The following is a 22,995-nucleotide window of genomic DNA, read 5'->3' as shown; positions in this document are numbered from 1 at the left end:
ATGTGCTCTGTGCTGGCAAATGCAGCAGATGGGTTTGTTGTTTCTCTCCTTTCATCACATACCTCTAACGCTTTTCCTCCTGCAGCTTAACATGGTGCTTTGCAATGGCTGCTCATCTTCATTCGCACTCGCCACTGCTCTCCTTTCTGCTTTGTGCTTGGTTACCTGCGATCCAGCTCTATGCCCCTTGGAGTGACAATCAGAAACACAAGCTGGGAAGACTACCCTTGTTTTTCCTCCCACTGGTCTGAGTTTAAGACCTGCAAACATGGTGAATGTAGTCGTGGTTGGATAATTTTGCCTGGCACTTGGATGACAAAGCAGCCAGTTAGTTTTGGAAGAGGTCAGAAGAGGATTCTCAACCAGAAAGAGCCTGGCTTTCAGGAAACCCACAGATAGCAGTCTCTGATTTTCACCTAGTATGTTGCTTCCGTTCCTCCAATACTCTGAGCACTGTCATTTCACCAGAGTGCTTATGGTGCGTTGTGAAACTGACCCTTTTATTTCATATTCTCAGTTGAGGGCATTGGACAGAATGTGTAAAATTCTTTAGTTTGATACCCGTGGGAGTGACGTTGCTACTTTGTGGTAGCAACATTTAAAGCTGTTCTAAGGATTCTCCTATTCAATTTGTTTTTTTATCAATAATAATAATGATGAGGAGGAGGAGGAGGAGGAAACCCTTTGCTGCCAACACAAAGCTCCTTAGTTACATGACCTGGACCCTAGATTTCATCTTTGCTGAAGAGTGAAATACTTCAGTAAATACACCCAGCTATAAAGAGCCAGTGAGAGCCTGGCAGGAAGGCTTACACAGTGTCCTTTTCAGAGCATAATATTGTACATTTTATTCAGAACTTTTCATTCTCAAGGTTTTCCGCAAAGCCCTTTATCAACCGTAGATACAGGACTCCCTCCCTCATCCACTGAAATGCAGCAATCTCTGAGCAGCAGTGTATATATAACAGTAGTAGGATACATGCAAGAGTGTAGGTCATGAAGTAAGGACAAGTAAGGTATCTATCCACTTAAAATAGCAGATCTTGGGTCAAATGCAGTTACCTAGTTTAGAATTTGGTTAGGACTCTCCTAGTTTCAGGTAGTTCACATAGAGAATTTCCCTTTGCTTTGAACTAAGTTGGATTTTTTTCCCACTTTCAGTTTCCCTTTGGCTGTTTCGACACACACCACTTTTTCCGAAAGTGGCATGCTAATAAATGGCCCAAAAATGCTAATGAGTCCCGGATGTAAATTTCTGGTGCCTCATTAGCATACAGTCACATGATTTGGAGTCCAGAAGAAGGGGCTTCCGGAAGGAGGATTTCCTTCCAGGAGATCTCCCATGGGCTGCGCCTCTACACGCTGTTTTGAAGTCCAGAAGAGCTTCTTCTGGACTCCAAATCATGCTAATGAGGCACCGGAAATTTACAACCACGCCTCATTAGCATTTTTGGGGCCGTTTATTAGTGTGCCACTTTCGGAAAGAGTGGCATGTGTAGACACAGACTTTGTCTTTAAAATCAGAAAGTGATCACATAAGCAAGGGCGCGATCCATAGTCTGTGCAGACTGAAGGATGCCTACTACTTTAGAGGGCGGGAGTTAGGTATGACAGAGACGGACTAGATATTAACTCTCTACCTACAAGGGATGAGGGCGTGGAGGAAATAGTAGCAATGTTAAGGGTAGCTGTGACAACAGGATTTCTCCATGATGAGTAAGCAAGGGTGTGAGGGTGTGTGTGTGTGTGTTTTATTTCTCTACCTAGAAAAAGAAAAAGAGGAGTAAGAATAAGAAGAATCCTTCCGACTTTGGGCTGCAGGAATCTTTGACCTCTGTCGGTTCAGCCCCTTCTAGTCTGGACTTTTCTTTGAGCTCGGAATTGGCTGGTGCCAAAAATGCAATACAAGAAGGCCCAGTCAAAGAGAATGAAGTGGCCAAGTCAGAGGCTGTTTCATCTCCTGATAGCAACAGAAGTCGGATTAAAAGTGATGGTTCCCTGTGCCCTATGGGAAATGAGGGTCAAAGTACAGAAAAGGTGGTGGAAGACAGTCCCAGCAGCAGTGACACCAGGCATCAGTCAGTGCAGAACGGTACCAGTGATGAGCTCACTCAGCCTGCAGGCTTCACAGCCACTCAGGAGAAGATGGAATATGAAAGTTCTCCAAGTGATGGACCAAAGGCCAGAGAAAATCAGGGCTCTGCCAAGGACAGTAAGAGCAGCCCTGCTGAAGTTGACCAGCTTCCAGGAATTAGGTCGGATACCCAGACTTCAGGGGGAGATGGAGATGCTGATGCTCTGGCTTGCAAAGTGGGGGAGAGTGTGTCTGTTGGTCTTTGCTCCAATATGGAAGCTCCTAAGAGCAAGGATTCAAATTCTTATGCAAACCAACAGAACCAGAAGATTTCTGAAGCTGAACCAACACTGAGCAGGAAAGTTGAACAAGAGAGCGCACAGCAAGCAAGTGCTCCGGTTTCAAAGGTAAACTGCCAAATAGCTATTGCTGATGTTGGAATCAGTGCTTCTTTTGAACTGTGAAATGACCACTGCCCTAAAATGAAGCCTGTTCATTTTGGCCACTTGTGCTGAACCCCCTGGGGAGGTGGGAAGGAAGTGGGGGGCACCAGTCTGTTCGCACAGATGTGTCTTACATCTGAGAACTTCTCTGATCATCTTTGGTTAGTTCCCGGGGTGGAAGATTTGCCCTTCATACAAGGATAACTATACTCTGGTAGTTGAAGCGCATCTCCGTTGCAAGGTGATTTACAAACCCCCTTGGTCTAAAAGCCTTTCCCTGCCCTCTCCAAAGTCCCCTGCATTCATCTGTGTCTTGGAGCAGAACTTTATATAGCAAAATGAGTGTCACTTTCGGAATTGCTCCTGCCAGTTTTTGCTCCGTTGTTAATGATGCTTGTGCAGCTGTTAAATATCCCAGAATCCCTGTTGGAGTGTCCCATAAAACCTGAAAAATGCACTGTATTGAACTTCATCCCCTGGTTCAGGCCGCACCATTCCCTGATCTCTCACCAGTGCTCAGAACAGTCCGCGCACCTCAGAAATGTGTATGCATGCCTACGTTGTGTCGTCATGCCAACTTTACACCTGGCTACGAACACAGGGTTCAGTCCTGGAGTGGGCCAGTTGAATTGTAGCTTTCTGTGAGCTATTTTCTCTTCCATTACCCCCTTTCCTCCAGGAACTCACAACATGGTGCCTTCTGCCAGCCAATGTTGGCATTAGATTCCATGTGAAAACTGGTCTGAACAGTCTTCCAGCCCTGATAGGATTTCCAGAAGATTCACCCTTGTTTCTTCTGGCCCTGGAGAGTGAACAAGTGACTGGTCTTTGCCACCAAACCTAGCCTGGGTGCCAAACCCTAAACACAGGCCCAACGGAATCAGTTTTGAATTGGGTTATTTAGTACACAGATCATGTTGCAGCTACCTCATGCCATCCTGAGCAAATCCCAATTGATTTCTATTAAAACAATGTCTTTGAGGTTCACTGCTTTTGATTCCTTCTCTGCCTTTGTGTCACAGAGCGTGGAAGAGGAAGTCCAAGGAACCCCAAGACAGGAGACATCTGCAGAAATGGAAAAGACGACCAATCAAACAAAGACATTTGAAGCTCCTAAAAAAGATTATGCATCAGCTGTTTCAGGCAAGGACAAGAAGCAACAGAAAAACCAGGAAGCCAATGCCAATAGAGTTAAGCCAAGGTAGAATACGCCTTTTTTTTAAAAAAAGCTTTTGGCAGCAATGAAGCCCAACCTGCTACAGGGTAACTGTAGATGAGTATGCTTCCTTTGCAGCATGGATTAGGCTTAAAATAAAAGGGTTCTCCTGTTTGAATTGCTCACATCTTTGCCAACCATGTGGCTGACTATTTTTATGGGGATCTTCTGCTTTTGCAATTCAATGGAGTTAGGCCCAGGGGAAGGTTCTCCTACTGGTCACCTACCTCCCTGAAAGGCGGTAGCTGGGTTGACAGAAAAATTCTGTTGTTGGGGGGAGGTTTACATAGGCTTAATTAAATCACTCAGAGTGATGTAGCTGGGTGGATCTAGTCTTCTGTTCAGCCCCTGGATTCCATGAGGTGGAATGAGACAACAGGGCTGTTGCAGACGGAAAGAGTTACGGAAGAAAGACTCTCTCTGTTACAGTTGGAAGAGCAGAAGTAGTAAGGTGGTTAGAGAGAGACAGGGTCGGTAAGGTAGGCAGGAGGTGGATCCATGGAGAGACTCAAACAAGCAGGGCAGTTTTCAACATGAATTGTTCAGGGGAACCAAGAGGGAGCTTGTGGAGTGAAGCTCTGGGGTCAGATTTTGTGGTACATGAGAGGAAATGGGAAGCAGCTTTATTCTACACATGCGAGAATCTGGAGAGCTGGCACTTGAGGTGCCTAGGTCTGCAGCTCTTCTAAGGTGAGAGGGATTGAAGGTACTAGTGACTGTTTCCTTACAGGCTGTCAAAAGTGGTGGCAAACATCAAAATTGTGGGGGTTTGGTGGTGGGCAGATTGCAGAGCATAGGAGATGAAGGAATCCCAGATTGTTTCCCTTCAGGTAGTGACTATCATAGAATAGGATCATGGAATCCTAGAGCTGGAAGGGAGCTCAGGGGGTGATCAAATCCAGCCCCCTGCCCAAAGCAGGGTGAACCCCAACTGAATCATGCCAGCCAGGACTATGTCAAGCTGGGACTTAAAAACCTCTAGGGATGGAGATTCCACCACCTCTCTGGGTAATGCATTCCAGTTCTTCACCATCCTCCTCGGGAAATAGTTTTTTCCTAATATCCAGCCTAGACCTCCCCCTCTGTAACTTCAGACCATTGCTCCTTGTTCTGCCATATGTCACCCTTGAGAACAATCTGTCTCGATCCTCTTTAGAGCCTCCTTCAGGAAGTTGAAGGCTGCTTTCAAATCACCCCTTCTCTTCTCTTCTGCAAACTAAATAAGCCCAAATCCCTCAGCCTCTCCTTATAGCTCATATACTCCAGCCCCCTAATTATTTTCATTGCTGTACACTGGACCTACTCCAATGCATCCACATCTTTTCTATACTGTGGGGGGCAGAACTGGATGCAATACTTCAGATGTGGCCTGACCAGTGCCAAAGAGAGGGGAATAATAACGTCTCTAGATCTGCTGGAAATGCTCCTCTTGATGCACCCCAATTTGCTATTAGTCTTCTTGGCTACAAGGGCACACTGTTGACTCATATCCAGCCCCTCATCCACAGTAATCCCCAGGTCCCTTTCTGCTGCACTGCTACTGAGCCAGTTGGTCCCCAGCCTGTAACAATTCTTGGAATTCTTCCATCCCAAGTGCAGGACTCTGCACTTGGCCTTGTTGAACCTCAACCTTTTGGCCCAATCCTGTAATTTATGTAGGTTACTCTGGATCCTGTCCCTACCCTCCAATATTTCTACTTGTCCCCCTAACTTACTGTCATTGCAGGTTTGTTGAGGGTGCAACCCATCCTCTCATCCAGGTCATTAATAAATATGTTAAACAACACTGGCCCTAGACAACCTGGACTTCACTTGAAACTGACTGCCAGCCAGACATTGAGCCATTGATCTGTTGGGCCCGACTGTGTAACCAGCTTTTTGTCCAACTTACAGTCCATTTATCCAATCCATGCTTCCTTAATTACTTCCTTAATTTATAGGCCAGAATATTGTGGGAGAATGTATCAAATGAAGTCAAGGATATCACATCTATTGACTTCCCCATGTCCACACAGCTGGTTACCTCATTATAGAAGCTAATCAGGTTGGTCAGGCTCAACTTGACCTTGGTGAATCCATGTTGACTACACTTGATCACTTTCCTCGCTTACAAGTGCTTCAAAATGGATTCTTTGAGGATCTCCAACATGACTTTTCCAGGGACTGAGCTGAGGCTGACCAGTCTATCGTTCCCTGGATGATTGTTCTTTCCTTTTTTTTAAAAGATGGACACTACATTTGCCTTTTTCCAGTCATCCGGGACTTCTCCTGATCTCCAGGAGTTTTCAAAAATAATAATGGCCAAAGGCTCTGCAATGACATCTGCCAGTTCCCTCCGTACCCTTGGATGCATTAAATCCAGACCCCTGGATTTGTGTGCGTCTGGCTTTTCTAAGTAGCCCTTAACCTGCTCTTTGCCCACGTCCCTTCCTTACTGCCTTGCCTAGTGCAGTAGTCTGGGACCTGACCTTGTCTGTGAAGACAGAGGCAAAAAAAGGATTGAGTACTTCTGCTTTTCCTACATCATCTGTCCCCAGGTTACATCCCTCATCCAGTGACGGCCCCACACCCTCCCTAATCACCCTCCTATAGTTAACATGCCTGTAGAAACCCTTCTTGTTACCCTTCATGTTCTTTGCTAGCTGTAGTTCCAATTGTGCTTTTGCCTTCCTGATTACTCTCCTGCATTCTCCAGAAATATATTTATACTCCTCCTCAGTCACCTTTCCAAGTTTCCACTTCTTATACGCAACCTTTCTGAGTTTAACCTCGCCAAGGATTTCCCTGGTAAGCCAAGCTGGTTGTCTACCATATTTTGCTTTTCTTACTGCGCATCGGGATGGTTTGTACTTGTGCCTTCCATAATACCTCTTTAAAATACTGCCAGTTCTCCTGAACGCCTTTCCCCTTCACATTAGCTTTCCAGAGGATCCTGCCAATCAGTTCTCTCAGGGAGTCTAAGCCTGCTGTTCTGAAATCAAGGGTCTGTAATTTACTGCTCACCTTTTTTCAGGATCCTGAAATCCATCATCTCATGATCACTGCAGCGCAGGTTGCAACCCAGTTCTATTTCTCCTACTAGTTCTTCCCTATGTGTGAGCAGCAGGTCAAGCTGTGCATGGCCTCTGGTGGGTTCCTTCAGCACTTGTACCAGGAAGTTATCCCCAACGTTCTCAAAAAACTTCCTAGATTGTTTGTGTGCTGCTGTATTGGCCTCTCAACAAATGTCAGACTAGTTAAGTTACAGGAGTGTATTCTCTGTCAGTATCTAGCATAAAGTAGACATAGAAAATTTTATTCCTAATTTTTATCCTAGCGCTCATTTTGGTAGGGGAGTGCTATATATTGACCTTCATGTCTGGCCAGATGTGGAGGCATTTGCAATGCAACTGATATGCAGCTCATGGAGTTAGCAAAGCAAATAATAAGCAACGAAACAGCTGTTGTCTCTCTCCATTTTTTTAAAGTTGCACAAAATATTTAAATAGTATTTTAACTTTATTTCCTTTGTCATTACAGTCAGCTGAGTGTTGGAGAGGGTGTCACGGTTTATTTTCATGCAGTATTGTCTAAAGATTTTAAATTCGATCCTCTTCATCATAAAGTGTTCGTCAGGGGAGAAGGCGTTTCAGGGTATGAGAACTGGAAGGAGAACATCTGTGAACTGACCTGCACAAAGTAAGTAATTTTCTGTAAGTTCCAACACTGCTTAATTTTAATTTAGGCCTCTTATTTTAACTACCAGAGTTACAATAAGCAGAAAGCAACAGAAACAGTTGTACACGTTGAAACTGTCTCTTCTGGCCACATCCCTAATCCAGCAGGACCACAGATGTTGCTGGACCAGACAGTACCTGGACAAGAGACCTCTAGCTGCACAGGAGCCAGACTGGTGAGAGGGAGCCCCACTGGCAGCCCACTCTGGGGAGCCCCAGGTGCAGCCCCAGGGTGGGGAACCAGGTCAGGAATCCCCCCATGGGGAGCCTGGCTGGAGTTGGGGAGCCCCACTGTGGGGAGCCCTGTCAGGACACCTGTGTCAGGGACCCCAGCTGGGGTACAGAGCTCCACCAGCAGCCCCCCAGCGATCCAAGCTGGGCCAGGGGAGCCCAGCAGCTCTGCAGGGGAGCATTGGAGGAGTGGAGTCCAACCAACCCCCTGGCATCATGGTGGTAGGCAGCCTGCAGCAGCCAGGAGGCAAGCTTGGTCAGTAGGCTGGTGGCCCCACCACTGCAGGGCAGCCAGGAGGCCTGGCGTCCTCTCGTCCAGCAAATCCCCACATTCAGCACCACTCAGGTCCTGAGGGTGCCAGATGAGGGATGTACAACTGCCCTGGCTGTTGTAATTTTTCTTCATCAGTCCTGTTTAGATTAGGAAAAAGGATATTTTTTTTTCCTGTCAAATTAGCCAACCGGGTATCCCTTCACATTTAGTGTCAAACAGTTTAAAATTGTCACAGTCACGTTAGGTGTTGCGGAACTGCATCTACACCTGATGCCGAGGATGTTTCAAGTCACATTAGCTGAATTACTTTTGCTATCTCAATTTACAGAAACCATCTTTTTTTTTCTTAGACTGGACAGGGCTTGTGATCTGTTACCCGAAATAAGACTTAGCTACATTTGTGCAGGGTAATATCTGTAGAGCTCTGCGCAGATGAAAAATTGGTGTCCGTAACTGCAAAAATGATCCATAATATCTGCAAATTTGCAGGGTTCTAGATACAAAATTTGGATGCACATTTGCTTTTGTATCTGCAAAAAAGAGCTGCAGAATCCACATTGACATCTACGGAAGTGGATACCTGCGGATATAAAGTCGAGATCCACAGATTTGAAGAAATCTAAGTATCAGGGCCTCGTTGCTTACAGTGTGGACCTAGCCTAATATTTCATTTAGTAATTTGGAAAGTATGGTTCTTTCCCTTTTGAATCTCCTGTACAATTATGCTTTACTTTCTTGGAAGTGGACCTTTGAACATGGTGAGACCAAAGCCCTATTGTTGTTATGGAGGCAGCTGGTAGTGATTCTGAAGTGAGAGCTGCCCTTTAAAATGGGTGATAAAACATTGGGGTTTTCCCTTTACAAAAAAGTGGCCAGTAAATTGAGAAGTTCAATTCGTTAATTTGTCCTTTGAATTTTCTAGATGGTTTTTGTTTGGTTCCCCAGAGAGTCGGCAGCCTTCTATCACCAACTTTAACTATCCTCCCACACACAACTCTTTATCAAAGTACCTTCTCACAGCACAACCATCCCTTCCCTCTAACATCTCTAGTTTTAGAGAAAAATAATGTAGGCCTGAAAAGGGCAGAGTTAAGGTTGTGTTATATGGTAGTTGTAATGATAAGGTCTTTGTGCTTGTGTGTTGAAGATCTCATGATATATGCTTTCTGAGTGCTTTGACTTTTCACTTCGTAAATTTGTAAGGTAAGCGTGTGTGAGAGATTGAGAGAGAACTGTAATGACTTGAGACAATAAATATCATTGGATTTTGAAAACCATACCTCCTTAACGTTCTAGTCAGAGATCAGACGCCACTGCATTAGGTGTTGGGCAGTCACAGAACAAAAGATAGTCCCTGCCCCAGTGAGCTTGTATGTATGTATGGGAGCCACAGCTGAGCAGGAAGAAAAAAACAGCACCATAGAATTTAAAAGAAATATGTTAGTTATGGGTCAATCAAGAAGCATTTGCTAGGCAAGTGAATATGTTTATATTCCTAAAATAAGTAATAATAGCCCTTTGGATGGTTGAGTAATAGTGTAAAACTGCGCTGTGTTCTGATGATACCAAAGCTTCTATCTGTGAAAAGGGAGCAAATATGCCTGGTGATTACATTTGGTTTCCATTGCAAGATAGAGTGCATAAGCTTGTTGGCTGAATTTGTAGTTGTGCCTTTCTTAGCTGTTTAGTTGGATATTGGGGCAAAATATCAGCTTTATAATGAAGAAGGTATAAATTTAACATTTGCCTCTGTTTTTTAAAGAAAATGGCAGTTTGGGAGGATAACACTCACGAAAGCAACCAATGTCTGACCTCCCTGGTGTTGTAACTTGCTGCCGCTGTTAAGCTGTTTTGTACTAAACAGGGATCTGGGAGATCATGGATTGCTCATTGAGGGCTGTGTGACTGTTTCCAAGAACAACATGGATAAATCAGTTGCATACAAATATTTTGTTTCACGTGGCAAGAAGGGAGAATATGAATTCATTTACAAACCTCCACTGGATAAGGTGTATGTGAATCGCCTCTTAGTCATACCATCTAATGCTCTCAGCTCAGGAGGTAAGGTGATTTCCTATGTGTGCGACCGCTTAGTCTTCATCATACTTGTGCATGGCTAGAGATCTCTTATTACCAGGAGATGCTGACACTGATTACCTGTACCAGGCATATGAGGAAGTTTGGGGCGTTGTGTAGAAATATGAAAGGAAAGACTTGAATGAAAATCTTTAATGGCCTCTGATTCACACATTTGACAACCCATCTGCATCTGGATGTATGTCTCATTTATTGACTCTTCTTTGATAAGCTGTGGGACTGCCGTTGAGGTGCCAATAGCCCAGTCGAAAGCTGGCACTTCAGATGTGACAGACTTGACCTCTAGAGCAGCCATAAAGAGGTTTTTCCTGATGTACTGTTACTAACGAGAAGTATTTGTGCCTAGAGGTCCTAGCAGAAATCGGAGGCCTCACTGTACAAGTGCACTGAGAAATGGTCCTTTCTTGGAAGAGTTTAGAATCTAAAAGGGGAAGTCAGAATAAGGGTGGGAAGGGAAACATCATATACACAGGCTGTGGCCACACTTGGCCAAAACTTCGAAATGGACATGCAAATGGCCATTTTGAAGGTTACTAATGAGGCTCTGAACTGAATATTCAGCGCCTCATGAGCATCAGGATGCTTCTGGCTGCAGCGCTAATGCTCGCGGCTCGGCGCAGCTACACGGGGGTCCTTTTCGAAAGGAGCCTGCATATTTTGAAATCCCCTTATTCCCCTCAGCTGATAGAAATAGACACAGTCACACGGAGGGGAAGTGACCTGTGATCAAGCTGGAGGCAGAACTCTGTTCTCCTTCATTTCACTTCAGTATCCTGTGCATTGCCTGTGTCTTGCTGGACTGCTACAGGTATTTGAAACTTCTTCTTCTTTTCTTACATGTTAAACATGTAACCATTCTTTCTATCATTATTAGATTGGCATCAGTATGATGATATAGTATGTATTAAACCCCCGGAAGGTGTTTTGAGACGCATTATGAATTTCGTTGGATGGAATGATCAGAAGAGAAGAATTGAGAATGGGAAGCAGATAGCAGCAAAAATTATGCTAGAGACCATCTTCAGCATCCTCACCACATGGACTGACAGAAACATGAGTAACTTTCTGGCCCAGTTGCACCAGTTTCACAGAGTGACTAAAAGGCCAATGGTATATGAAGGTGCACCGAAGGAATGGACATCACTGGAATTTGGAGAAAAGCAGGTATTCTGATTACATCTGACAGCTTATTGGGGAAGAGGCTGAAAGTCATTAATATGCAATATTAACTTAGCTGTTGAGATCCTTACTCTGTTTTGCCGCCTGTGGTGGAAATAGTGAATAATTTTGTGTTGTAAGATGGGTTGAATTGTGCCCTGGTGAAACACCTGCTCTTTCCTGCTGAACAAAGTTCTACTCCCTGAACTTTTGGGTTTAGTTGCAGTATGTAGTTTGGTGAACCCATACCTGCTCGCCAAAGGGAGCCAGAACTTCGGGTGTAGTACTTTCTGGGATGATGTTAATAACGTTGATATTTTAAATTATCATCACTGTGCAAGGGAGTTAACACCTCACTGAGGCGAACAGAGCGGTTCCTATCTCAGAGATGTCGTTCCACGCTCTTGGTAGACTTGGACGTCTCCTTGTCCGTTACACTAGGCTCATGTTTGTGAGGTTATCTTTGCAACCATAATAGCTAGATACCATTTTTAAATTAAATTTTGAAATCCTGGAGCACACGATATTAGCTTCGGAGAGGTGCTAACATGGCCTACAGACATGTCCTGGATGTTTCCTGAGTAAAAAATATTGGTAAACAATTGTTTAAAGTCTTTGCTACCATAACTCACAATACATAGTAGGTTTTCTCTGTACTTATTTCTAGTCCAAGCCATGGGTTATAAGGCTATTGGGCTACAAATTCTCACATCTGACTGAGGCGGATTAGACTTGAGTTCCTTCTGGACTCCATAATCTGCCACCAGGAGTCTTCATAGACGACTTCACCATCTCTTCAGGGTTTAGCGCTCCCCCTCCACAGATCTGGCAGACAAGAAAGCTGGGGGAGGAGTCCAGGATCTAACCCAAGTATTTAACTTTCTTTTTTGAGGGAGTTAGGAAAGTGATGATTTTTTAAAATCACTTTTTATTTGTCTTCACTGTCTGGAAGATTGACCTGGTCAGGATAGATCTTCCAGGTTCAATTTTGCACACCTCGTGGGGACACACAGAATTGAACTATTAGGGGGTCAATAGCTGACCCTGTACAGCTCAATATCGCAAGGAGTGAGCAAGGTCGACGGGAGAGTTTCTCCCATCGACCTCCCTCTGTGATGACGGCCAGGTAAGTCGATTGCAGATAAGTCAATCCCAGCTATGTAGCTGCCGGAGCTGGGATTGCATATGTGCAATCAACTTTGAGGTCCAATGTAGAACCGGCCTTTGTCACCCATTTGCAGCAGTTAGGCATGATGAAAATATGTGTGATTAATTATCTGAGGAATTGTGAGAGAGAAATGATTTCTTTAAAAAAATTTGATCAGTGCAGTGAGTTTACGTTCCTCTTTTCTCCATTCCTCTTTGTTTTAGGTGAAGGAACTACTGGCTAATTACTTGAGAACAGCTGCTCAGCCATTTCTTGATCAAAACGGTGCTAACTATCCACCCAAGGATGTGGTAGTGAAGAGCCGGCTGGGGCTGGGACTGATCAGTGCTATTTTGGCCAAACACTATGCACTTCCGACATCCAGAGAGGATCTTAGTCGTGTATGCAGTCTCCTGTGCTTGGAGCAGAAGCCACAAGATGTCCTATGCCATGAAATGAGAGTGTTTTCTGTGGTTCCATGGTAGGTGCTTTATCCGTTCAGGGGTTTGTAAGGCGAGGCACTTAGTGGGTATGTGGAATGACTGACTCGTGGAAAGAGGCAGCCAGTAATTGTGTGTGTTCCTCTCGCACTTTTCTCTTCTGGATTTGGAGTGAAGTGTGCATAAGTCAGCAGCGTATGCTGTGGTAAAAACGAAAATTGGCTTCCTAATTCCCTCAGAGTTCTCAGAAATCCTGTCAGTGAGCATGGGACTTTTTTGTGTGTGGAAAGTATGAGGAGGTGAGGGGGGGAAGGATCTGGCCTAGAGCAGCTATATGCCATGGTAACTGCCGTGGTGGGACCATCTCTCAGGTAGAAGCAGAATTTGGTTGCGGCATGGAGGAAATTTGCCACAGACCGAAACCACAAAACAGACGGCTTGAAGGTGGTTTGGGGGTTTATTCTTTGCCTTCTGATTAGGTTCCCTGGAACTGTTTTCTTCCTCTTCCCACTTCCCAGCATTTGTTGTCTGTGAAAGTCCTTTGGTTAGTTGAAAGCCTCGTTTGTTTCTTCTTAGCTGCAGTCTGCAGACTGGCATGCTCAACCATTGTCTGCAAACATTTCCCTCTAAGGGGCATGCTGTCCCTGTGCCTCAAGCTGGCACTTACCGCATGAGATGTTCAAAATAGTTATAGTTATTGCCTCTCATACTGAGACTGGAGGTGTCAGCTTCCACGGCTATAGTCCTATCAACAGATTTTTTTTGAAGTGAGAAACAAAGTGATAGCCTCTTTCCAGTCCTTCACTTGAATGCCTCTTTTGAGGCGGTGGTTGCAAGCTGATGTAATAAAATGTCATTTGTAAATATGTACTTGCTCTAGGAGCCTCTCTGATGCTTTTACTTTTAAGCCCAAGACTTTGTGACAAAGATAGTTATTAACCATTCCTAACAGGGATGATCTCTTATCCATTCTAGTGTGAAACAGTACCTGACTCACTTGTGCCAAAGATGCATTGATGAACAAGTTGACCAGTGGGTGTGTGTCCTCCCTGTTGTGCACTTTTTCACTGCTTCCTGGGACCTTGATGAATGCTTGATGGTGGATAAACCTGAAGAAATCTGGGCAGGACTGGAAGGTCTTCCCTTCATTGAGTTCAGGAAGAAACAGGAGTCTTATAAGAAGTGAGTTTTCCAGAATTACTTTGTTTCTGAAGTGTTTTATAGTAATGTCCCCATTGCTTAAAGCTCTTGGCTGCTTTGCTCAGTTAACTACAGTTGACATCACCACCTTCAGTGGCTTGGGATATAGTAATATACTTTTAGTCTTGCTATAATATTTTAAGCTGAAAGTCCGTAAGTGCATCTTACTCTGCCTTCTTCTATGCTCCCCATAAGGCATCTGCATTGTGTGCATGCGTTGAACTGAATGTTGTGAGCTTAGTGACTGTGATATGTAATACAGTATGCATTGAGAAATCCTGATTGTTTTAAATGTCGTGACAGAAACCTAACCCAGGAGGCAGAAGTCTTAATTTATCAGCAGGTTTCTTTCATGTCAGTGCTTAGCTTAAGCATCACAAATTGAAATTCTTAACAATTTCAGATATTTTTATGAGGTTTAATGAAATAAAGAGGCTTAAAAGAAATTAAAATTTTGGGTGCGTTCTTTTGGCATTTTCACATGTGTAAGATGTTGAATGGAACTGCACCGCATTGCGTTGTTGGAATTGTGTGTGTTTTGGGGGGGGGCGGTGTTTAGAGTGGCTAACAAAAGCATGGTGTCCTCCAGGGCACAACAGTGTAAACTTGGTGCTGCTGATGGGAAATCTCCAATAAAGGGCAGGAGGAGCTGCATTCCATCCTACCAAGATGAAACACGGCACTATCCCTGTTCAGCTGGGTTGCCATAGAGGTCAATCCAGGATCAGAGCAGCCTTTCCCCACTAGTGTAAAAAGTTAAATGCTGTTGAAAATGCCTTTCATGTAACTTACTGGTTGCTAGATTCTGTCTCTCCCCACCCCTGTTCCTTCCCTTGGGGCCTTTATATTGCTTTGGTTGCATATAGGCACGAAAAGCCCCCCCAAGGGCATTTCCTGGGTGTGGGAGCAATATAGGATGGATGGATGCAGCCCAGTGTGCAGTTCTTTTGCAGCTCACAGCATGGGGTTGCTCCAGGAGTGGGAGCAGAGAAGGGCTGGAGTGTTCTCTGATCTGGCAGCTCTGGGGTCTGGAGCAGCCCATAAGCAGTCAGTAAGGTGCTATAAATTAGAGCAGCTTCCCAGGGTCCCAGCACAGAATCTGCCCAAATACAAAAGTATCTGTTAGTGGAGAGCATGTGTGTTCATGAATAGTACAGCCTTTTAATTCTCTCTGACACCAGGTTTGAATGCAGAAGGCACCAGAGTTCATAGAAGATGTTTTCCATGTGCTGTCCCAATCTTCTCTATATTTCAGAGCTCTCCATGCCTCACCCCCCTCCCTTTTTTTTTTTTTTTTTTTTCAAAGCAGGGCCCTCCTGCAGCTGATGAAAGGAAAGAAGCACTTAATGGAAATTGACAGAACGCTGGTCAGATCATGGATCAGCCTGCTACCTCTGGAGGACTTGGTAGAATTTGTGACTGATTTATCTATTGAGCTGTTGGACTGTCTTCTAGGAATTTTTCACAGGCTGCAGAACACCAGGATTACAGTGGTCAGTGGGGAGGTTTGTCATCTTACTCCTTTAACCAAATAGTGGTGAAGTCAATGGTCTTTGTGAGAGTTAGGTGCCTAACCTGCATAGGGGCTTTCAAAAATCACTCTTGACTAGTAGCTCCCAACCTTTTCACTAGCACAGACCCCCAATCACCTCCCAAGCCGTTCGCAGACCCCCACCAAAGCCAACTCTTAGCTGCTATGTGCACTTCATTAAATGAAAAAGGAAACCACAACGGAGCTTTTCAGACAGCAATTAATGACATTACTGGGAGATGTTTAATTTAAAAGTAACTTTGAAATTTATTTACAACTCATTTGCTACGATCATTTTTATTTATCTTTTATTTTTTCATGGCCTCCCACAATACCCTGGTGAACCCCCAGGGGTCCACAGACTCCAGGTTGGGAACTACTTCTCTAGATGTTTATTTTCAACTTTTGGCACCTAAATATCTTTGAAAATCTGTCCTAAGTTCTTTATTGGGAGTCATTTCTGGGGTTTATGGAGTCCCTTTCCAAGGGAGGTTGTGGAGTCCCCATCATTGAAAGCTTTTAAAACCAAGTCGGACAAACCCTGATGGGGATGGTCTGTTCTTGGTCCTGCCACAGTGCAGGGGGCTGGACTTGATGTCTTCTTGGGGTTCCTCCCAGCTCTACCTTTCTAGAATTACGTGTATGCAATGATTTATCTCAGATTGGCCAGCAGGCTAGTGACAGAACTCACAATAGAGCTCAGGTCTCTGCAGTCTCCAGCCAGTGCTCTGACCTCTAGCCCATTCTGTCTCAAGTGCATTCCTGTTCCTGCTATGCAATTCGGAGGAAAAGATTACGTTTGTCACACATCTGACAAGGTTAATTAAAACTACTAAATCTTCTTTTTCTTCTTCCTGTTGGATTTACCATATGGGTGAAATTAAAAAACGAGGGGGCAACATTTTTGAAGGGATGAGTAATTTTGGGTGGCTCAGTTTTTGTATGTTGCACTTGAAAAACCGTAAAGGAGCCTGGTTTGCAGGAGGTTGGATGTTAGTGTGTTATAAAATTAGGCTCCTTGAAAATGATTTCTGAAAATCCCATCGGGTTTTTTATGTTATATATTGTGTCTGTGATAATCTGGCTATGCGAAGGTCTTAAAACAGTATCTCTTCCCTATATTTTCTGCATTTGGGGTTGTCTGGGCACATTTTTGGACAATTTGCTAGTTCCATGGTTTAAGTTTTGTATTTTGCTTTCCCAGATGGTGGAGAAGCTTTTAGAAGCATTGTTGCCTATCCTGGATAGTAACCAGCACAGGTAAATGAAAGGCTCAATACATTCTTCTAATGCTAATTCTCCTTTTGTCTTTGACACTGAACTCTGTCTCATCTATGGTGTGAGGTTCTCTATGGAACAGTTTACCTCTCTTATCTAACCTTAGATATCTGTATTACAGTTGTTGTCAAATAATCTGAATGCCTTGCTAGTTATTAGTATTTCACAGGATCGTGCTTCCCTCCGCTTCTTTGTTGGAGAAGGTTGAGCTTTTTGTTTTGTTTTTTAGAAAGTTAATTTGAAGAAATTAGGAGGAATGTTGAGATTTGTGATTGTACTGATCTCTCTGTGGAACACAAGTTCCCCAGCTTTGGGGCAGTTACTAAGAAATTGGCTTGTGAGCCTTGCCCCTTACGGGTGACAGTTTAATCATTCCAGGTGATGGTAGCTCTCATGGGCCGACATGGTTCTGTGGAACAACATAGATCCTTGTGAAGGGCTTGAATTTTTTGGACAAAAACCACTGAATTTGACCAGATTTAATGGGGAGCTAGTGCAGAATGTAGAGCACCAGGGTGATGGGCTTTCAGTGTTACATGTGGCTGAATAGCCAGCTGCTATTCTGAACCAGTTGGAGCTTTTTGGGGTAAGCAGCTTCTTCCCAAGGTATAAACTGTTGCAATATTCAAGCCTTAAAGTCAACAATGTGTGAATTAGAGTGGCTGAGTCAGTCTGATAGGACTGATTGTTGTCTTCTGGCTAACTTTAGGTAAGAGAGTAACTTACTTAGTGTAGCTTTTTGGGAATTTGGTAGCAAAGAGGAATCCAGGAGGGGCCCTAAGCTCTGGACCATCTTCATGAATGGAAGGCAAAAGTCCTTCATGGGAAGCAGATATAATGGGGTTTGTGGGTTCTTCATAGAATTTATGTCAGCTTCACCCAGATGTTCTGTATCCAGGTGATGGTGCCTCCTGAAAAAAGGGGTGTTGCGCTGTTTGTGTTTTGTGCAGTGGCATGTAGAGCTGAGGACCCTTGATATAGCGCCAGCAGGTCTGTCAGTGTTGCCCATGATTTTGCTCTGGCTCAACAGCTGCATGAAGCCAAAAGGAGTCCCATAGAACTTCAGAGAGAAAAAAGTTGAGCATAAAACTTTATGGTGCTTTTGATTTTTTTTTTTTTTAAATTCTCTTTTTTTCATAACCTGAAAGGATTTGAAATGCCCTTTTGTGGCAGAAATACTGCTCTGAAGAACTTGATTCCCTTCTTTCTTCTCCTTATTCAGGATGCAGAATGTGAACTCCTGGAAACCTTGCTTGAATGTCTGCCAAAAACTCCATCAGATGATCTGTCTGAAAACAAAAGAGTTACGATATTACACATTACCGGCTATTACTGCCGAGATCATTTCAAGGGTTGCCAGGCTAGAACCTTTGCATGTGAGTGTTAGATACATAATCATATTTGTACTTTACAACAGATGTGTGGTGGTGGCAGTATTTCTGGGTTGTTTCAAAAACTCATTTTCATTGGTATAAGTTGTATTTACCATTTAACAAAACAAAACAAAACAAAACAAAAAAAGTATTGCAGCAAAACTGTAATTTCCAGAATGTCACAAAACCATGTACAGTAAACTCGTTCATATCTGGTATTCTATTATCCAGAACTCTCGAGTAACTGGCATTTTAACAATAAGTAAATTTTAGTTATGTTTCCTATAAATACAGGATAGTGAGAGTAAATACAGCAAATAGAGTACGAGTTTACAGTGTACAATACTACTGTTGTTGGTAAATAAAGTACTCTGCATACATTTTTGTTTGTTTCTTAATATCTAATCTTGTTTTTTCTTTAGTGTTAGGCATTGATAGGTATACCCCTCTATTATCCACAATATTTGAATATCCAGCAACCTCCCGGTTCCAGGGCTGCTGGATATGAAAGCGTTTACTGTAATTACTTTGATTCTTCTGACCTTTTTAAAATAATACCTATTCTTCTGAGATCCGTCTGCATTATTTGTTTTAAAAGCATAAACTACTTCACATAGGCCCCTGGGATGTCTCCAGACGCAGTCAGGGCCCAGAGCGGAAATGACGAATATGTTGCTTTGGGGACCATCATGCTGGCCAGTTGTGCTGTGGTTCTTCCCAAAGTGTGGGGCCCAGCACGGTCAACTTGGTTCTCACCCATGCCCTAGGAACCGCTTTGCTGGGGCCTGGATTTATACTTCTGTTGCTTCTTTTCCCTAAAATATCACCTTTTGTAAACTGCCTTGGGAGGGAGGGAGGGAAAAGCCAGATGGCTACCAGAAAGACAGATATATTCATCCTAGGCTGAAAAATGGCTGTTGCCATGGCAACCAAAATGGCACTTACTTCAGGGTAAGACACCTGGGGGTCAATGAAGAACCTGCTCAAACCATGTGAGACGGTTAGATTTGGCTGGGACACCAGGCGCCAATCCAGGACCAGCTGGAGCTGGCTGAAAGTCTCCCCTTTAGTCGGTTTAGTGGGGTGGTGGGAGGAAGGCAGGCTGCTGGAGAGCAGGAACTGTAGAAACTCTGTAAGGTGCCAGGAGGGAGCCCTGCAGGTTCAGAGGCCTTTGGGGCCCAGAAGTCTGAGGGAGGTAAACCCCTACTATTGGGGAGACGCAGAGATAAGAGATCTAGTCTGTTGCCTCCATGTCTGGAGAGGCAGCTAGAGACAGACTTTTCCCCTCCCTGTTCCCCTGCGGTGCCAGTGATGAGAGTGGCTAAATCAGGCCATGGGCTGGCCCCAGAAGTAACGAGGTCAGATTGAGAGCTGTAATGAGACACTGTGGTAAGCGATGGCTTGCCGGTTTCCCAAAACAGGGGAGATAACACTCCACCTGCTGCTACCCAGAAGCTCCCTGTATGAAATTAGGAGCTTTGTCGCCATATATATTTGGAGTCCTGGTTTCTTTCTCCCATCTATTTAGGGGCGTTGCAGAGGTAATCTCAGCGTGTGATTTCCTTGTCGTTTTTTCTCCCCATCCCCACTGGCACCCACTGGCGACAACAACCACCATGGACCCTGGAGCAAGATGGAAGGGGCCCTGGCTCCAGGCTCCCTGAAGGAGTGGAGCCCAAGGCAATGAGCCCGTCTTGCTACTCAGGCCGAGGCACTGGACATACCCCCTTCACAGCTGCGTAGCATGTTGCCACGGCACTTCAAAGGGTCTCGGGGTGTCTGCCCCCGTTGCCCCCTCCATCGGTGGGCCTGCTGCTGCCTAAGTTCCATCAAATCAAGAAAGGAGACCAATGAGCACTCTCCAAAGTGGATCTTCTCTCTTGTACCCCACAAGCGACAGGGTTTTGGTGTTGGCGTGGTGCTTTAGAGTGGTCTGGTTTAGACCCACAATGTGTGATGTGTAAATGAATGGTACGTTGCGCTGCTGCTTAGAACAGTTTTTTCTTCTTCTCTGTATTACAGGGTTCAAAAGATGAAATTGTGCACAAGATTCCAGTGATACAAGTGTTCCAAAGAGCTCTGGTAGACACCAGAACCTGGTTTCGGGAGGCCTTAAAGCAAAATTTACTGCGAGGACATACCAATACACGTGTGACGTTCAGTTTCCCTGAGGAACTTATGGTTTGTGTACTTGAATGTTGCACTTTGATGCATCCCTTCTTAGGTGACAGACTGGGTTAGTGGGTTAGTTACACCAGCTTTTGGCAGGTGTAGCTGTCGCATCCTTGAGGGTATAGAGCAGTGGCACTCAAACTTTTCAGCCTATGGGCTGAAGGTATGTTTTCAAAAATGTCAGCACACTGGGCCAGATTCTCTGCCTGCATGTATTCTGCTGGTGTTGCTCAAGAAAGCAAAAGCTGTCCACTGTTAGCCCAGATGGAAATTCCTCTGGCATGGGGAAATTCTCAGGTCCCAGAGCCGGTGTGGTCTGCTTCCTGCCTCTGCACAGAGGAGGCGTGCTTGGAGCAAGGAGAGGGAATACATGAACTATGTTAAATTTGGCCGTCCTCAGGTGGCTCATGGTGTCGAGGGAACACATATCAGCTGGCACAGTTCAAAGCAGCCACCCACACTGCCCGAACCTGAGGTCGGGCAGAGAACTGGGAAGGTGTTACTGTGTGCTGCTTCATAGTTTCTGTTTATCCTGGGCTCATCTGAGTGGCTGTGTGCCAGGAGGGCTGCCATACTGGGTGCTCCCTAGTCTCCTGCTAAACCATTCAGATTCATTTCCCTCTCTTTGGGCATCATGCCACTGTTCAGGTGAACCAACAGAGTAACAAGTTACACCTCCTTTCTTTGCCCATGACAAGTCAGCTTAACTTACAAAAGGGAAGGGGAGAGCAACTGTTCAGCGCACACCTGGCTTCCACCAGAGCTGTTCCTGCATCTTCCGAAGTAGTGCTTCCTATTTCCTCCATGTTGTGATGAGACTGAGTCAAACCCTTATGTTTAAAATTTGTAGGATGCAGTGGCAGGAGCACAGTCTCAATTCATAATCAAATACAGGTTCAACCTCCGTAGCCCGGCACCCTCAGGACCTGACTGGTGCCAAACCAGAGAATTTGCCATGCCATGGGAATCCACATTGTCTCGCAGCTTTACCAATACTTGCACTTCTTGCTAGGCTCTTAGAAGACATTGAGGGATAAATTAGAGCTATGTAACAACACAGACCACTGAGAGCCAGGAGTGATGGCTGTAAACAAACTTTCAATGATAAGTGGACATCTGGCTAACTAAAATCATGGCAGACCACGGATGTTGCTGGACCAGTGAGTGCCAGACTAGAGAGGTTCAACCTGTGTCAATTTCCATAAGAGTTGCTGGGAGGGCCATAGGTTCGGCATCACTTGTATAGAAAATGAGTGACCTTTTCTGACCACGCAGTTTTCTTTGCTGGATAGCTTTTAGGTTTAATGGCACACAGTGCTCATTTTTATTTTTCAGGCATGGGACCAGTTTGTGAGGATAAGCTTTCCTGATGAAGTCTTCACTGAGGAGTGGAAGAACGCTTTACTTTCAGACATGGAAGCGAGAATTAAACAGGTACCAAGAAATGAGATTTCATTCGTTACACAGGAGTGTTTCTAGAGCTCAGGGATAATACCTAGAACCGGTGCAACTGTCCCTTGCATATTGCTGCTAGAACTTAAACAGACTTCAAACAATCTAATCTTCGCAGTGGCTTGTTCATATCACATTAATCCCTTCCATCATAAACAAAATTTCTAAACATTCTAGGCAACTGGGTGTAATCTTTTGCTGCAGTATAGCTCTGATCTCTTCTTGTACGTTGCTGCTGTCTTCACTCCTAACAGTGGCTAGTAACTGGTAGTTTAAAGGAAACTAGAAAATTTGGAGAGGGTAGATATTTTACTTATTTCTGTCAAAACGAGGCATAAAATGTTTTTGTAGGTACTATTATTTTATTTGTATAATGATAGTACGTAGGAGACCTGTTGGCACCAAACAGAACCAAACTGGTGGGAAGAGACAGTCCCTGCTCTGAAGAATTTACCATCTAAATAGGGGAGATTCCTGTTCCAAACAGGAAGCCCGGGCCACTGCTTTCTTATGCTCATCATGGTATTCTGAAAGCTCACGTTTAGAAATATTTCCATTACTATTTTAAAAATGTGAGTTAATTGGAAGGGACATTTCCCTACCACGTATTGACCAATTTGCTTGGCACTGTGGGATAGGGTGAGCTAATTCTTGGCGTTAATATTAATTTTAAAACTCCAGAGAATTTACAGGCAGCATTTTGTGTGACTACTGACCACCAAAAGCTGTCTGTCTTGTAAGCCAATCCTTCCACAAATCTGAAACTTAATTGTAATCGTTTGGTTGTTCCTATACTGTTAGAGTCCTGAATGCTACTTTTTCTCAAAGAGGCTCCTTCCTGGTAGTCTTCAGAAATGTAAAATTTAATTGAAAATATTATTTTTAAATTTCCATTTTTATACAATGCAGGCATGGTTTTCTCCAGGTGACTCTTTTGGATGCTTAACTGAAAAAACAGGGACCTTTTTCTCCCAAGATCCTAAATGCATAAGGTGTTTGGGTTTTCTGTGGAACTGAACTGATGCCAACAGAAACCTGCTTTGGAGTGAAGGAAACAGATTTCATAATTAAAATAACAGTAAAATGGTCAAATTTTTTTTAATCTATCTTTCTTCATGCCACATTTCTCTGCAACTTGTAGCATCTAGTCAATAGGAAACGTGTAGTTTTGGTGGCTGAATTTATTCCTACTG

The 22,995-nt window shown here is 44.2% G+C and overlaps 1 protein-coding gene across 4 annotated transcripts in view; it reads left to right on the top strand.

Annotated features, from left to right (window-relative positions):
- Nucleotides 1–22,995, top strand: part of RNF213 (ring finger protein 213) — a 95,905-nt gene that overhangs the window by 12,605 nt on the left and 60,305 nt on the right. For all 4 annotated transcript variants that reach the window (XM_075014313.1, XM_075014311.1, XM_075014312.1 and 1 more), the window contains exons 4-15: nt 1,768–2,481; nt 3,540–3,718; nt 7,253–7,411; nt 9,819–10,015; nt 10,926–11,215; nt 12,581–12,837; nt 13,772–13,978; nt 15,306–15,501; nt 16,732–16,787; nt 18,028–18,181; nt 20,201–20,359; nt 21,686–21,784. In XM_075014313.1, coding sequence (XP_074870414.1) covers nt 1,768–2,481; nt 3,540–3,718; nt 7,253–7,411; nt 9,819–10,015; nt 10,926–11,215; nt 12,581–12,837; nt 13,772–13,978; nt 15,306–15,501; nt 16,732–16,787; nt 18,028–18,181; nt 20,201–20,359; nt 21,686–21,784 — 2,667 coding nt within the window. The remainder of the gene's footprint in view (nt 1–1,767; nt 2,482–3,539; nt 3,719–7,252; nt 7,412–9,818; nt 10,016–10,925; nt 11,216–12,580; nt 12,838–13,771; nt 13,979–15,305; nt 15,502–16,731; nt 16,788–18,027; nt 18,182–20,200; nt 20,360–21,685; nt 21,785–22,995) is intronic.

Source organism: Carettochelys insculpta, chromosome 20 (assembly GCF_033958435.1).
Source record: "Carettochelys insculpta isolate YL-2023 chromosome 20, ASM3395843v1, whole genome shotgun sequence".
Taxonomy (NCBI): domain Eukaryota; kingdom Metazoa; phylum Chordata; order Testudines; family Carettochelyidae; genus Carettochelys; species Carettochelys insculpta.
This window is presented reverse-complemented; position numbering and strand designations above follow the sequence as displayed.